Below are 17,416 nucleotides of genomic sequence, written 5' to 3' on the forward strand. Positions count from 1 at the left end.
ACAGTACTTGTGTGGATAACTCGTCGAGAACAGTGGTCGGTATTCGTTACAAACAGAATAAGTGAAATTAGAAAATTGACAACTTCGGAAGATTGGTTCCATATTTCAACTGACCAGAATCCAGCAGACATTTTATCAAGAGGTTGTGGACCTAGGAAACTTCAGAAACGCAAGTGGTGGCAAGGGCCAGCTTGGTTGAAGAATCCGAAGGAGCAGTGGCAAAAGTCAGTTGTAAATATTAAGGAGAAAGAAGTAGAGATAGAGAAATGAAAGTCAGTCATCTCTGCTAGGAACACAGAGCTAGAGTCAATTCCATTACAGTTAGCCAGAAGATTCTCTAGATTCTCACTTTCTTCCATGAAAGATGATTAGGGTTATGGCTTGGATACTGCGTTTTCAACCAAAGGCCAAGGACTTTAGAAATGTAAGGAACTTCAAAATGAAGAACTGTTAAATGCACAAAGGATTATTTTCCGTGTAATACAAAAGAAAAGTTACTCTAATGAAGAAACACGAAAAAATTTGAAAGGTCTTCTAATATTTGAAGATGAAGAAGGAATTTTACGATTAAAGTCCAGATTGATAAATGACGAAGAATCGAAAGATTTTATTTCTCCAATAATTCTACCATTGAAACACCTGACAGTGAGAAGATTTATAGTCCAAGAACATATTGCTAACAAGCATGCTGGGTACATATCCGAGGAACAAGAGCTGAAAACCTTGACCCCCTCAATTCTTCTTCAGGACATTCCATTAAATGACGTTCCTGATTTGGATCAAATTGAAAAGACTAATATTGTTTTGAGATAGAGACATATTCAATAGGTTCGTGAAAATCTAAAACGAAGGGAGTATGTGGGTTTCCTTCGTTCTTCAGTTAACAAAAGAGAAGATAAAATACTTGTAGGTGACATAGTGTCAATTGGTACAGATGATAAAAAAAGCTGCATTGACCGCTAGAGAGAGTACTGGAACTCTTTCCAGGAAAAGATGGAATCATCAGACTTGTGAAACTGCGAACTGAAAAGGGAAACATATTAAGACCAATCCAACGTTTGTACCCTTTGGACTGTACCAAATGACGAGCAAGTCGTATCGGAACCTCAGAAGTTTCCTGAAGTGGTAGCTGAAAATCCTGAGCTTAATACTGACTCTAATGAAACTGTTCGCGTGTCTCGCTCAGGACGAAAAATAAAACCAGTTAAAAAACTGGATTTATAAACTTCTAAACAAACTTCAACCTTTCTGTGTTTGAACTCTAAAATATTGATTTCAATTTGCATTCTAATATTTTGAAATATTTCTATTATTATTTGTACGTTATTGTTATCTCAAATTGTATGTATGTATTATCATTATGTTACTGTTTTGAGTTTGTATCCCCAAACTGAAGGTGGGGAGAATGTCGCACCACGATCAAATTCCATATGAGGTAAGTTTCTCTGTTACGGAATGGCAACGAGAGAGAGATTGTTGTTCAAAAGATGGATGATCGAACTGCGTTGTAACGATCATTTTGTGGATGTTACGTATTGTAAAATGAACCTATTACACTGTGCTAAGTAGTATTAAAATGCTATATATTAAAAGATCTTTCATTGATCTAAATTTTAACAAACCGCTCATTATTTTCTCTTAAACTCACAATGATGTTCACGACACCTTTCATATATTTACAAGTAATTATTTCTGATAAACTATTTCCACAAACGGAAATCAATATTTATGTAATATGCTCATTAGGAGTAAACCGTTGCATAAATTTAAACATCATGAAAATTTTATGTTGCAAATAATAGCTCCAAGTTAAGTACATTAAATATCCAGTTTAAAACGAGATTTTGCTGATTTCGTAAAGAGCTTACAAATATTTCAAGAAAACGTACTGAGAAGATAAACTCTGATCATGGGAGTCATACGGTTGAATTTTGAGTTAAACTGAAAACCACATATTGAATAAAGCACCGAAATCTGAATTTATGCGGTTATAATATTAAATTCGTATCAAATAATCTCGGAGTTTTATTTACCATAGTGATGGAAACTTCACAAAATTTAGATAAATGTTATTAAATACCAATAGATGGCAGCACCAATCACAGTATTTTATTATATGACTGAAATGAAACAATTACAATATAATTTTCCGTAAAATAATCCTGGCTTTGTTTCAAATATTACACAAGAGTAGTAGAATTGACAAAATTATTTTATAGAACGTTTAAAGGTAAATAATACATAATATAGCTATATCGATATTTAAATTTGCTCTTAAACTTTGAATTCTCGCAAAGTTAATACAATAATAAGGTATACCGGGGGGGGGGGTAATTTTACATCTCCCTTTACCCTACTGGGCCGATTGACGAAATTCAACTTGCGTTTTTCATCTCTCGAAAGCGTGACTTCTATTTATGTATTAGATTTATATATAGCATTGTTCTAATATAGGTATTTTGACACAAAATCGGAATTTTTCTAAAATAACTTACCATTTTTTTCCGTATTTCCATAATGTTTTTCCATAGTTCAATTCTACGACTCAAATTTCGCCAAACTACCAAGTTTTGTAAAAATTGCACGAGTAGTTTTTAAAAAATTAGCTCTCAAAATTTTAGCTCCTCAATGTTAATTGAGTTTGGTATATATTTATTAATCTCTCCTTTTTTATTAAACTTATCTGATTCTTCCTTTCACATTTCGAAATTCAAGTTCGTTCCAAAATAAGTTCACCCATTTTTTATGATTTATTTTTAAAATTTTTATTTTTAAATAATTGTTATAAATTTTTCGAAACAATTTTTGAATTATAATCTATAAAAAATTTACCATCATCTTAAAGCAGACGTATTTCTAAGTATAATTGCAAAAAATTACAGTTTTTTATTCAGATTTTTATTCCGAAGGTAACGCGAATTTATATACTGGCGCGTTTTGAAATTTGGCATATTTGTTTAGACATTAGATATTTGTTTGTTTCGTGTTTAGACACTTTGCTAAAATTACTTGAAAGTAGGAACGACGTGACTTTTTTACTGGTCATGCACAATGTAAAAAGGCAGGAAAGATGTGCCTTTTTCCCTGCCTGGTAAAGGGGAAGGGAAATTAAAATTGGTTGCCCTATATTAAGAAGTTCGCCAAGTGAATTATTCTTGGCAAATAGAAAAAATTGCGCCGAGATAAATTTTTGAATTTCGCCATAAATTTCGTACTATATTTTACAAATTTTAATATCTATACATAATTTGAGTCGTAGAACGGAAATATGGAAAAAAATTATTATGTTATTTCAGGAAAAGTCATTCCGCTTTTGTGTCAAAATACCTATGCTAGAACAACGCTATATATAAATCTAATATATATCCTAAATCGCGCTTTCGAGACATGAAAAACGCAATTTGAATTTTGTCAATCTTCCTAGTAGAACGGCAGATATAGGAACTGTTCCTCTTTTTTTTTTTTTTTTTTTTTTCCTGCGCAGTGTAGAACATAAACGTTTTACTTTTAAAGACATAACTGTCTATTAACATCATTTTGACTGCTGAATACGTCATTAGAAATTTTGTGTCAAATGCTAATTTTATTAAAAAATCTGTGTATTATTGTTATTTATTTATTTATAAATGCATTTTTATACATTTTTTAATTTTTGTGTTTACTGCAATTAAAGCAAGTAATTTAAATTAACTGTAAAGGAATTTTGATGAACGAATAACAGTCATAGTCATTTATAATAGTCAGAGATTGAGTAATTGTTGCAGATTTCAATACAAATATTTAATTTTTAATTGCATTTCAGAATAAGTATAAAAGTATGCTTTTGTACATACACAAATCTTTCTGCAGATCTCCAAAAAAATGAAGAACATTTGAAATTAATCCCCCCCCGTATAAAGAACAATGACGATGAATAGCAGATTTAAGAAGATCTTAAAATATTGCTTATGTTTCTTTGTCAGCAGACTGGTTACATACAATCGCTTTGTTTTAAAGTATAACTAGAAGAGCAAAAAAAAAATCAACATTGGCAGCAAAAATACTACGAAAATTTCTCAACAGTGCAGTAAAAATATTTAACATACTGTTAGCATTTTTTACAACTGTTTCATGTGAAATTTGATGTCATGAAATAGTTCTTAAAGATTTTAATAAAGCATAATATAAATTTAGTGTTAGTAAAAGTTTGATCGTAACATGAATAATGTTGAAGAAGAAGCTTGCACTATGTTAAAGAATGTAAAAACTAAATTTATGTGTAACATTCAGGACTCTGGCAAAACCTGTGCATCTTTCAGATTATTATGCAGGTCAATGAGTATAAATATTCTTTTCCAAAACTAATATACGGTCTTCAATTACTAAAAGATTTATATTTCTTGTTTTCATTTATAGCATTTAAAATTAAATTTTTAGAGCAATATTAGGTCAGAAATTATTTTATCAACGCGTTTCCTTAAAACATGCATAAATGTATTAAATAAAATTATTTATTTATTAAGTGCTTTACATATATTTTGCTTATTCTGAATATATTCTTTGAATTTTGTGTATTCTGTGTATTTAAAATGTCTGTATATTTTATATTAAGTTCTTTTACATATATCCTTGTTAAATGTAACATAAATTTCAGTTTTTACAAAAAGACTTGACATATTTGTCATCCAACAATTATATACAGAATAAAAATACATAATGATATTTTAGTACTGGTAAAAATTCTTGTTAACTAAGTTGAAACAAATTTCATGCAAGTCGAGAAGGAACATTATTCTTAAAAATCACATTTTACCTTTCTGCGATAAAGTTACATATGCACAAAATGTATGCTCGATAAATAAATGCACAATAATAAATAAATGCTCATATACATACAGAGAAATATTAAAAGTTAAATTATTGAAATTTTAACTAAGCAACTCTTTGAATTTCTAGGAGTTCATATATATCTATATCTTCATTCTTTCATAGATTGTATGTGCGTAAATCAGCTTATGCATAATATTAAATATATCGACTACATTGTTTGTTCCGTTTGCTCAGTTGAGCATATTTTTAAAAACATATATTCTTCATTTTCTTGTCTGTTTCAGTGCCTGTGTTGAGAAATTTACATGCATTGGGGTCTTTGTGCAGAATTTACGTTTCCAAACAGATACAATTTTTGAACGTAACATCTGATTTAAGTATTTCCTAGCCATAACATCAACCTCTCCCTTTTTAAGCTTCTTCCTTCCTTCTGTACACAGTTGTGCTCTATAATGATGAACAAGAACGTGGCTGGCAGGGATCAAGCGTTCCTCCCATCCGGGTAGTAACTCCCAGACGTGATGCACTCCGGAAGTCACCATCCTGCGTGGTTTCACGACATATTTTGTGCGTACAAGAAAAGGATAAATAGTACTTTCTCTTCGAATGCTTGTTTGAGTTATAAATGGAGGTATTTCATCAGGGAAAATATCCCTTTCGTACTCTATACAAAAGACGCAACTCCTGAAGACAAAACTTGCTGATTTCTTTTCTGGGATATCATGTGATGATAAAAGCTGTTGCAGAGTTATTGCATGTCTTGGGGTAATAAACTCATCCAAGTCAACAACAACTACATAAGCCAATGACTGCATCTGGCGATAAATGCAATCATTAATGCTTGCCATCTGTCCTAAAGCCCACATACTACTCAGTTCTTGCGGTAAGCTCCAAGGCAAAATTTCCAAGGAATAATTAGCATTTCGGGCTTCTTCTATTAATCTGTTGATATCATTTGCAATTTCGTACCTGTAGAAAGTGAAATGAGTAACACCAAGAGCTTCATAGAAAGCGATGAATTCAACTACACGGAAAACGTCTGTGTAGTTAAAAAGTGGTCTAACACAAACTCCTATACCTGAAGGTTCTTTATTCCCTTTTAACAGATTTACAGCAATCCATTGAGGTTTAGTCCTCCATGTGCTATTCCACATATTTGGTACTAAAGCAACAAAAGCTGGTGGTTTTTCGTTATATGAAGAACACATTATGTAAACAGCTTTACATGGTTTTTTATGGTGTTCTATTAAAACTTCGTACGTAGAAGGAATTTCCTTATAAATACCATGAATTTTACTTTTCAGAAATAAACATTTTAAGTTATTTAAATTCTCTCCTACTATTTTAGCACCGCCTATTATTCTAACGAAGGATGCATTTCCTAATCGCGACTCCCAGTAAGCAGAGTACACGTAAATTTCTTCAGTAATTTTTCGCCAATCATTTATTTCGTTACTACTGATATCGCTAGCCCACAATTTAGGCTCATGTAGTTTCCGTTTAGAATTATTCGTAGCAAAGTCTTTTGGCATTGTCGTAGTTGTCATATAACTTCTGAAAGTGAACATAAAAGTGAATTCTTGAGTTAGACAAATGATGAAAGTAACCACGACGAGAAAACAAAGACAGGTAAGCCTTGAGATAAGGCATTGACCAATAGAATGATGAAATATACAATGGATCTTGTTTCCGTGAAATCCTTTTGATGACCAGCCTTCATATTCAGTAGCCTGAAATAAACCGGTATTATATTATTAGTCATGTATGAATTTATTAATAGAATACACTAATTTGCAGCACAGTTGTATTAAAAAAAATTAAGGATTACATATACATATTACTTACACAACGAAAACTCAAAAACAAAAATTTCAAATAATATTTATATTATTTTCACTAATTTTAATTTCTCCAAGAAAACAGGATTTTAAAAAACATAAAATATTTGCTCAACGGTGGGCTAAGTCTCGTTCTTATTTTGGACACAGTATTGCCTTAAACTGAAAATACTCGTTCCCTAGCTAGTGAGCTTGGTTTTGTAGTTATCAGGGTATCAAATAACAAATCTAAGTTTTTTGTTCTTTTATTCATTGCCTCAAATTAGGAAAATTCAGCTTTCAGGGCTGTTGGATTTCTAAGTTTTTCTTAGGGGTCTTCAAGAAACTTATGAATTGATTTTTCCATGGCTTGTTTTAAAAAAAAAAATTACTCTGATGAATAGTTTCTTCGATTTGCTCTTCATCAGAATCGGTTTCCACATCAGAATTTGGAAATATTCCAGACAATATCTTTCCAAGTAACTAATTTCTATTTTTGAAGCTAAAGAAAGTGCACTAGATTTCTTCGCTCGACTAGAAATGTTTTGTGGATTTTGCAAATACAGCAAAAGAGTTGGTAATTCTACTTGTCCTCTTTCTTGAATTCGTTCTTCTAAAGTACATAATTTCAAAATTACTTCAGTGTTCAAATTTTTTAGTTCATTTAACATAAATTCAATATACATTCACTTATTAGTAATTTGGCATCTCGTCGCCCTAAGCCTTCTGCTGCTAGAAGAATCGGTTCCAAGACTTTGTGAAGTTCTAAAAGTTTAGGATATTGAGCTTCATTCCACATATAAGAAGAACCAATATCATTCAATGCTAAAACAACGCATTCTTTTACTGCCAGAAACCTTCCAGTCATGTCATCCATACTATTCCACCTTGTTTTGCAATCAAGAATTAAATTTAATTCCTTTCCTTTTTCTTTTTTGATATAATTTTGAAGAATACTTTTTCTTACTGGAAATTTTCTAAATAACGTACACGTTTTTCTAATTTGTGAAACTGATTGTTTGTAATTGTAAGACAAAATAAAAATAGAATGTTCTCAGTTACAAACATAATAAAAAGAAGCTTCATAATCGTAATATTCGTATTCGTCTTCATCTTCCGATTCCTCACTTGAAACATTTATTTCGGCTTCAGCTTCAGCCATTTCTCTATATTTGTATAACACATCAGTAACTGCTAAGTGGATAGCGTGTGAATAGCACAGTTGATTAATTATAGATGATTATTTGCCAAATTTTTTCATAACAGCATATCCATCATTTGTTGCTGCAACTATGTCAGTTTCTAGATTCAGACTGAAATTTTGCTACCAGTTTCATAGAATGAATAACAAATCAAATATGTTTAAAATGAATTTTTACATAATAATATCAATTCTTTAAACCGGTTTTCGAATGTGAGAAAATGACTTTAAAAACCACTTTTTAAAACCGAGTTTGAAAACCTGTCAAACCTTATAAATTAGTTTATGACTGAATTTTCATGAAGCAAAAGAAAACAGTTATTTAATCACATTTTGCATTTAATAAATAAAATTTCATGACACAAATTGTAAGGTTTAAGTTAAAGTAAGTTTTATGTTAATTGTAAAATTTTAAGTTCTTAATTTCTCTCTAATTTCCTATATTTACTCTGAACACTATCCACAAAGTCAAATTATTCGATGAGATTAAAAATTAACTAATAATAAACATGAATCGGCTTATTGTAAATAAATCTACAGGGCTATAGATTAGAAGATTAAATTGCACCTTCTTTCTCAGTTGCTGCATATTTTTCACATAAAAAACATAAACTTCAAAACAACCTAATATCTCTACAGTGGCGCCTGAACTAAAAAAAGGTGGTGGATGATGATTCTTCACCACCAGAATTTGGCGAATGAGTCCCCTAATCCCTAGTCGCCTTTTACAAGAGGAAGTATATAAGGTATTTTCTCCGTCCTTTCTGCATACCTTCGTGGTGTAACTGTTAGCACACTCGGCGTGTATTCGAGAGGTCCAGGTTCACATTTCGGTGAGAGCATTGCTCAGTTTTTACGTTTTCTGATATCAAAAAATTCCTGATGACTCTACAATGTGCAGGAAAATTTCAGCTTTAATAAGATGCGATTTGAAGTAAACGATTGATTACAAAACAGGTATAAAGTTGAAAATTCTAAACAAGCGGGAATTATTGTATATACTCCAAAATAATATTCTATTTTTTGCTATATTTTTTACTTAAATTTGCTAGAGTTTTATAAAGGGTATTTTTATAAATGAAATTGCAGGACTGGAAAAAGTAGTTTAACTACCATACTATATAATTATACCGTTAAAAGATTAAATAAATTACTCACACAATTACCATATACAATTATAAACTACTACACTAACGCTAATTACAACAGCTACGTCTTACTGAGTGATTTCAGTTTTGGCCACTATATACTGTTTTCACTGATATGCCCGTAAGCAAATAAAAAACAATTTCTTTTGAATAGTTTCTCTTCCCCCGCCGTAGTAAAATATTCTATTTAATTCGGCGGTTTATGTATCATTCATTCTGATAAGAATCAAATTAATTCTAAACGGAAACACGCCCTTATCAAATATTTATTTCATACATTTTTTTCTTCATATATTCATTTATTTCTTACATTTTTCTCTAAAATGCAACGAAGGTCTTGTAATACGTGTTGGGATCTTATTTTCAAACATATGCTGCATTTTCTTTCCTTCACCAGTCTTTTAGCTACATGCAATTTAAAATATTCTTGAAAATAATAATTACTTAACTGTTTCAGATTAAGAGCATGAGTAACAACAACGTTTTTTGACAATTTAGTTTTCCTATCTAAACTTTGCATTATTTTTATATGAAACAAATATTGTTTATTTAGAAATAAATGCCAGAAAGGATTGGTTCTATCTATTTATCGGTCTTCACGTAGCAAACTTCGATTTTCTACAGAGCTGGGAGCGATAATTTTTTTTCCTGAAGCGCACTTATTGGCATTTTCTAAAGTACCCAGTTAATCAGATTTTCGAGTTTGGCTTCATTGCTTATTATTATTATTGCCTATTCTAGACCTTTTAGATTCCTATACCAAAAAAAGTATAGTAGTGCTAAATTAAATGAATATTCTGCCAATTGTCCTCATTATGTATCAATATCTATAAGTTACACAAATTCAAAATAGGTGTAGGTGTGTGTGATTATGGCAAAGCCTCGAGGGCTATCTGCCTAAAGGGAGGAATGCATTCGTGGAGGACTTTCCAAGAGAAACTGGCTCGTATATACATTACACATGGGGGAAAACAACGAAAACGCCCATGCAGCCAGCCCGTTCGCAGGATACGGAACTCGGACTGAACTACCAGTGTTCAGCGACTTTACCGCTCTGCCGCTGGTGGGCTCAAATTCAAAATAAGCCAAATAATTACTTTTAAACATATGAGTATGGATATAAAATACGTACTCTGTCCACAAAAATAGAAACTCGGTTTTTATTTTCGCAGCCTATGTCGTAGAAATATACTTCCACACAAAAAAATTATTCAAATGACGCAAAGATTCAAGTTTGGACATTTATACTCCCTTGTGCGAAGTAAAGGAAGTATTGTAATCCAGACTAATTTCCGGTATCATATTTCAACGAAAATATCCATTTTGACAGCTCTCTAATCCATTTGAACAACGTTTTTGTGTGACATCAGTACTTACGAACAGAATAAAGGACTCTTTTTTCCAAAGCTGACTGTAAAAGGGATTTAAAATGGGTTCAGAAGCGATTTTTTCTCGTGATCACTGTACGTACATATCCATGTATCTTGCATAACTCAAAAACGTTGAAATTCTGCATATTGGACAGCTATAACATGTAGTTGTGCATCTCCCTTTTTAGTTGCAGTCGGTCACCAAAAGATAACAAAGTGGGTGGGTATGCATATGTTATATGCACTCTGTTACCCGGCTCGGTGAGTTCAGATTTCTATTGTTATATATTGAAAATTGTGCATTGTTTGCTTTAAAAGTTGTTGAATTATGTTCTTATGTTTCCGTTCAGGTTATCAGAACTTTAAAAGTTGTTTAAGTGGAGCTAAGCCTAACGAGGCCGCCAGTCGTTTATATTTGAAGCTCTTAGCAGAATAGTAAATTAAATCAGCAGTGTATTTTTGCCGAGTGGGACCAAAGGTAAAATTTCAATTTTGAGCACTGAAAAATCTGTCCTTCATTCTGAAAAATCTGTCGCTGACCAAATTGTTTGTTTTTGCGTAGAAACTCTAACATTCGTTATAATTTTTTTAAACACTGTTTGGTGTTTTAGGTTTTTCTGTATTTTATAATTTTTAATGACGGTGTTTAGAATTTTTATGTATTTTTTTGCCTTGCCACGAAGTGAAAACCGAATTAATTGAATGAGCAATATGAAAAGCTAATGAAGTTCTAGGGCGTACAAGGAAGTCATTTGGTATCCACATCAGATATTTAAAGATATCAATTTTGTAAATTTTACGGCATCTAAATTTTTGTACGTTCCTTTGCGTATTTATATTTAAGAAAATTTTGTACCTGTTTAACAATCGTATACAAATTTATTAAAGTACAACTATTTGTTCTTTGTAATTAGTGTAAATAATATAACGAGTTGGCTACGCGCCCACACTGAGGCCTGCCAGTGTTTTCTAGAATCCGAATTCTATAAGATTCTATGAATAAAATCTCCGTTTTGAAAAAAATTTATTAATCAATATTTTTCGCAATCTGTATAGCAATAATTCTTTCAACCTTCATAGGACTACCTGTCACGTAATCTCTTAAATTCTGAAATCTTTTTGCAAACGACATTTTATTCTTGCACACATTTCACTCTTCAGTTTGTACGGCCACTGAATATAATTCAGAATTTTTAAAATCAAAATAATGTGGTTAGTTTTTGTCGTACGGAATCAAACTTTTTTATCTTTTACCTTTTAACACGATTACAAAATTTTTCTAAATGTACGTACAAGAACCGGAGGAACATATAAAAAGTTTAACTTCGCATTTTATATAAAACTGATAATTTTTAAATTAAAAAGTAAGAAAACATGATTCTTTGCGTCAATTAAAATATTTTGTATTTGGAACTAAATACCTACAGCTAATTGTTGTGGATACGGTGTATAGGCTTACGCCAGAGAGTATTTTGTATAAACATATTTAACATCACCAAAATAGACAATCATTTCCAAAGTTAGGTTAGGTTAAGTAATTTGAATATGGTAAACAACAAGAGGGCTATATGCTTAAGGGAGATATCTTCGTAGCCAAGTTTCATCTTATTCTTCGTAATCAACTTTCTACTTATTCTTCGCAGCCAACTTTCTAAGGAATACTGTTTCTTATTAGTGTTACACATGGGGAAAATCGCGAGGAGGAAAAATACTCATACGACAAATCCTGTTCGCATAGGTTCGAGCTTTATCAAATTACTAGCTTCAGTGGTCTTAACCATTCCTTTACGCGTGGAGCTTAGTCATTATTAAAGAGCCATTTGCATTGCTGTTTTTTGGAATAGTATCTCTAGAATGACTGCATAAATTATAGGCGATATTCAGTTCAATTTCATATGAGTCAAATGTATTCCGAAGTTATCACGAATTATGTTTCGAAACTCACAGAATGGATGTTACCTCTAGCATAACATGACGTAAAAATGAGGCTCTTTAAGACCAGAATCACTTGAAATTACTCATGATGATAAATGAACACAAGTTTAACTCCAGTAGCCCTAAAAATTTGGTAAAATCTCTAAAGGTACGGAATTGCAGCTGAGTATTCCGATCCACATTTAATTATACAGTGTGGGTGAAGCCAGCATAAGGTACTCATGCCAAAATATATATTTCGCATCAATATATTGAATATCTAACCAAAGCTACCATAACTTTCGTAATGTTTACACTATTCTGTAGTTAATTAACTATAGTACACATCAAACGGTATTGTAGGAGTAATTACCCTGTGCCAAAAGACATTTTTAGATTACAATATGATTGTATTGTGACCTTCGCTAATATGAATAGCTAATATGAATAACTGCTCACGTATGGTTATGGCATTCTTATAAGAAAGCATAAATATCAAGTTACATAAAAAATTTTCATTTTCATATATTGGGAGAGAAATGGTGCGATAATTTAAAGTAATACGAAAACTAAAATAATTTACTCGTGTGCCATTTTAGGAAATGCGTTTATTTTGTTTTGAATTCATTGCCTCTTTCTGCATCATTCAAATCTAGAATTCATTAAAATCTGTTTATCACGGAATTTTTAATTTTATTAACTTATTTAAATTATTCTGTATATGGAATAAAATATATAAATTCGTATAAGATATAATAGATCATAAATGCATCTTGTCTTCAGCTGCTTTCGCAAACAAAACGAAAAACTTTTTTTATCTGAAATCGCAGTTGTTACTATTTTTTGAAACAAAGAGCATGTGCTAAAGAGCAGCGTGCTGAAAAAATAGACTAATCTTTCATTTCAGATTTTTTCTATTACTTGATTGAGTGAGCAATGCACCTGAGCGTATAAGAAAGGAACATAGATAAAGATCTAAAAATGTGATGTTACAATTACCTAATATTCTTAGTCGCTCTAATTACGGAACAGTCTAGGAGATTCAACAGGGAAATAAAAAAAGTAAATTTTATATTTAAGTTCTTCTTTGGCAACTATATCTCAAATCTAGTTATTCTAAATAATAACATAGATATTAATGTACATTTTTCAGTATCCATTTTTTAGTCTTTGCATGCAAAATCAATTTTTCATATTCATAGGCATAGGTGCAACCTAAATAATCACGAAATTTGATTCCCAAAATGAGGAGAAAATTTTTGCCGACCACATAAAATGATTATTGAAACGTGTTTTAGAACTCACTTGGTCTCTGAGTAAAAAATTAATACTTTAATTTCCTTAATCTCTTAAAAATATTAGAAAATTCTCATTACAATACAAAAAATTTAAATGACAAATGTCAAAATGAATACTTTTACGTTGTTAAAATAATGATAAGCTCCTAAAGTTGTTTTTCCCTAATTCCCTAATGCATCATTCAAATCTAGAATGTTATTTATCTGTTAATGCTATTATTTATCTGGCAAAGAGGAACATTTTAATCATAATTTTTTTCATTCAAAATTATTGCTTGATACTTTTCAAAGATAAAAAGTGTGTAGTGGCTATTTAATTACTTTCTGTTTTTAATTAATTTCTATATTTTTACTTATTATTTTTATATACTGATTAAGTTTTGTAACTTTTCACTTTGTTTAATTTTTATATTATTATTCCTCAAACAGTGATAAGGAAATTTGTTTTTTGTGGTTGGCAGTGAATTTAAATGTTCTATTTTCAGGTGATTAAGAATGCACTGTGTGAAGTCGTGAAAGTGCTAAAATTATAATATATTAACAAAAACCATGTAACCATATTTTGCTGTTCAGTCTATTTTATGTACTTATGTCAATTGACACTCTCTTCAATTGCAGGTGTATCCATATACGTTTAAAAGAGACTAGTTATTGCTATTTGAAATTCCCAACATGAGTATTCTGGTATACTTTTAAAAGCTATTTTTCAAAACAATTAAAAATGTTTCCAACTTTGAAGTTGAAACTATTCCAAAAAAGACAGGTTTTTGTGTCTTTCTAATGTGTATATTTAAACCAGCGATTCCTAATTTTGAATAAATGTGTGGGAATGAAGTAGTTACGATTGCTTTTCTAAAATAAGGAATGAACGTGTGGTGCCGTGGCTTACTTGGATAAAGCACCTGTCTAGTAAACAGGAGGTCGTGAGTTCGAATCTCGGCAGTGCCTATTCTACTAGCGTTTTGACATTCTTATAAATTTTTTTCATTGAAAATTTCTATTGAACAAATCTCAAAATAATCATTCCACCTTGTAATCAAACTACCAATTTTACGGATTCTGATTTCTCAAGTTATATATTCCTGCTTATCATAGAAATTGCATTGCTTTCCTTGTTAAAATACTTATAAGTTTAAGGTTAATTTTCATTTAATTTATTTACCTTACTTCTTTGCTAAATATTTTGCAAACGGGATATTAAACATAATTAACATATTCTTAGAAAATTGAACTTAATAGTAATAATGAAGCGTAGTTTAGTAAGATATATTTTATGTTTTTGTATCATTCACGGATATATCAGTCACGGATATATAAAATGCATAAAAACTTTTTAAATTACATGGTTCCAATAAAATGCATTAAAAGCTAATTATTTTAGCTACATATAACAGTGTTAGATTTAGGCGATTGAAAACAACATCATGAAGTTTCTAATAATTGTAGAATTTTAGTCAAATAGTAGAAGTAAAATTTAACCGAATTGAGTGTGATCATTCTCATATTTATAATTTTTATACTATCATTTCTATTAATTATATTCTAACACCTGAAATTATGTTTCATCAAAATACATTCCATATATCTGTGCCCGATGATTTTACATTTATTCGCATACGAACAAATATATTATGAAGGTTATTTTTTCCTCTTTAGTGCATTTAATTAAAACTGTGTAATGTAAATGCTATGTGTATATGCGTTATTTTATACTTTTTAATCTCTGGAATAGGAGATAAATAACAACACCCCCCCCCCAAAAAAAAAAACCTTTTCTGAACGTAATAAATGTTTTTCTGCTGATCGACACAGCAATGAAGCACGAGTGAAGTTAATTTTCTTTCAGGGTTTTTTATCTATCAAACGACATAAGAATAAATTTTTTTAATTCAGGAAACTTACTTTATGTCACTTAAAATCTTAAAGTAAGTAACAATGCATAATGAAATATTTTAATTTAAATATTAATTACTGCTAGCAACTTCATGATAGCTAAAACAGTTGAACATTTAAAAGAAAAGCTACCAAAATTCGATAAATCTTAGCAAAAATTTGAAAAGGCCTCTATTTGGATCATAATGTAGTGTTCTGCCCTATGGTGCAAAAATCAAAATTCTGCGATAATTAGTTTAATTCAGAAGAAAAATTCAACTCTAATGTTTTTAAAAAATTGTGAATATCATCTTTGTTTGCAAATGCGTATGTGTAAAAGTTTTTAAGAAAATTGGTAGAGGGAAATAATAAAAAACATATATATAAATTTTTGAATTGAACAGGCAGAGAAACTAAACTGTCTAAATATGTGTATATGTTAATAAAAAAAGGTTGTTGTATTATTGAGAATTATTTAGCCATTGAAAGAGGAAACGTGAATGACATAAAACTGCCTTTATTGTTATTTGTAATGTGGTAAATTCTGAATTTTATTTTGAAAATGTGCAGTCACACTGTAATTATAAAGATTCAGAAAAGTACATAGAAACGAAATGGCATAGTTGGACATGGAAACTTCAAATTGATTGAGCGATGTATTAATCGTTTCTTCATAGCAACATATGTAAGGACTCCTGATTGAACTAAATTAAACGAATCCTGGAGATGGCAGGAGGCAGGATTGGTCATGCAATCTTACGTCGATAGCAACTAACTATCTTTAATTCAGGTGCCAGAAAAGAAAAATATCGTTTTTACTCGAGAATTTTTCCCCTTTTGATACTAATTTTATGAAAATCGAGAAGGGAAAATTATGCGAACAATTTCATTTCTGAATGACACTATTAAAGTAATAACGAAATAAATGAAAATTATTCATGAATATAATGCCAGTAACTATCACAATATTATTTATTTAAAGGAAGCCTTCTTTCTAACAAGAAAACATAACAATTTTATATATTATCTGATAAAATATTTTTATTCCTGCTTCTTTGGATCTTGAATCTCGCCCGCTGTTATTGTTGTGCACAGCTAATTTTAATGCTGCTGGAAGTGTAGCCTTTGTCGTCTGCTGCAGCTTACCAGACATCGATGTCGTCACTTTTGTCATCGTCTCCGTCACCGTTTAGTATGTCTTTCCACATGCAATGATCTACAGCACCAAGAACATTAGGTACCTCCATTTCCTTGAAGCTCTTTACTATTATTGCTTCAATAATTACTACGTGGACAAATATATTTTAAAATTTAGGGGAGTTCGTTCTCTGAAGGTCTTCAGAAAGGAGAAAATTATGTGAACACTTAAAAGTTGTCAGAATCTTGTGCTAAAAAGCCAGAAGAGAGGACTACGAGAATAAATATGATATTTATCTTGCTTTATATAGAGGAATAATTTTTTTTTCTCATTCGAAATCGAACGTGAAATCTCATATAACTCATTCAATGTGCTAACTAAAAGATAACTTATACATATCCATATCAGCATATTTAGCGTTCACAACAGTACAGGCGAAGAAGGCCTTTAATTGCTTACATTCCGCTTAGAAACTAAAATCAAAAAAGAAAGATGGAAAAGACTCAGATGAAATCTATCCGCTCCATCTAAGATTTGTTGCGTATTGCTGTCCATCTTTTTAGTTCGAGCCCCAAATGTGAAGTACGTGAATAAGAATCACTGAAGATTATCTATGCTTTCCAAATGCAAGATTTCAAATAACGGGTGTCCTGTACTTACTATTTACATGCACCATACGTGTACATGGGACGAGCGACTTAGTTGAAATTTTATTAAAATTAAATTGCATCTTAACATAAATTGTTTACCAATTGTTATCGCCTTCTTGCAAGTGTAAACATAAGCTCTTTCTTCAATTTAATTACCCATTACTTTATATCCATTTATTAAGTAAATTCTTTATCACTT

At 30.8% G+C, this 17,416-nt stretch overlaps 1 protein-coding gene across 1 annotated transcript in view; it reads right to left on the minus strand.

The window, feature by feature from the left end:
• Positions 1-2,087: 2,087 nt before the first annotated feature.
• The window catches only part of LOC118186553 (beta-1,4-galactosyltransferase galt-1-like), a 28,595-nt gene continuing 13,266 nt past the window's right edge, over positions 2,088-17,416 (minus strand). Inside the window, exon 2 of the mRNA XM_035356660.2 lies at positions 2,088-6,539. Within this exon, the coding sequence (XP_035212551.1) occupies positions 5,073-6,539 (1,467 nt within the window). The 3' untranslated portion in view covers positions 2,088-5,072. The remainder of the gene's footprint in view (positions 6,540-17,416) is intronic.

Source organism: Stegodyphus dumicola, chromosome 6, assembly GCF_044657685.1.
Source record: "Stegodyphus dumicola isolate Sdum_Otavi_A_Nest chromosome 6, ASM4465768v1".
Classification (NCBI taxonomy): Eukaryota; Metazoa; Arthropoda; class Arachnida; order Araneae; family Eresidae; genus Stegodyphus; species Stegodyphus dumicola.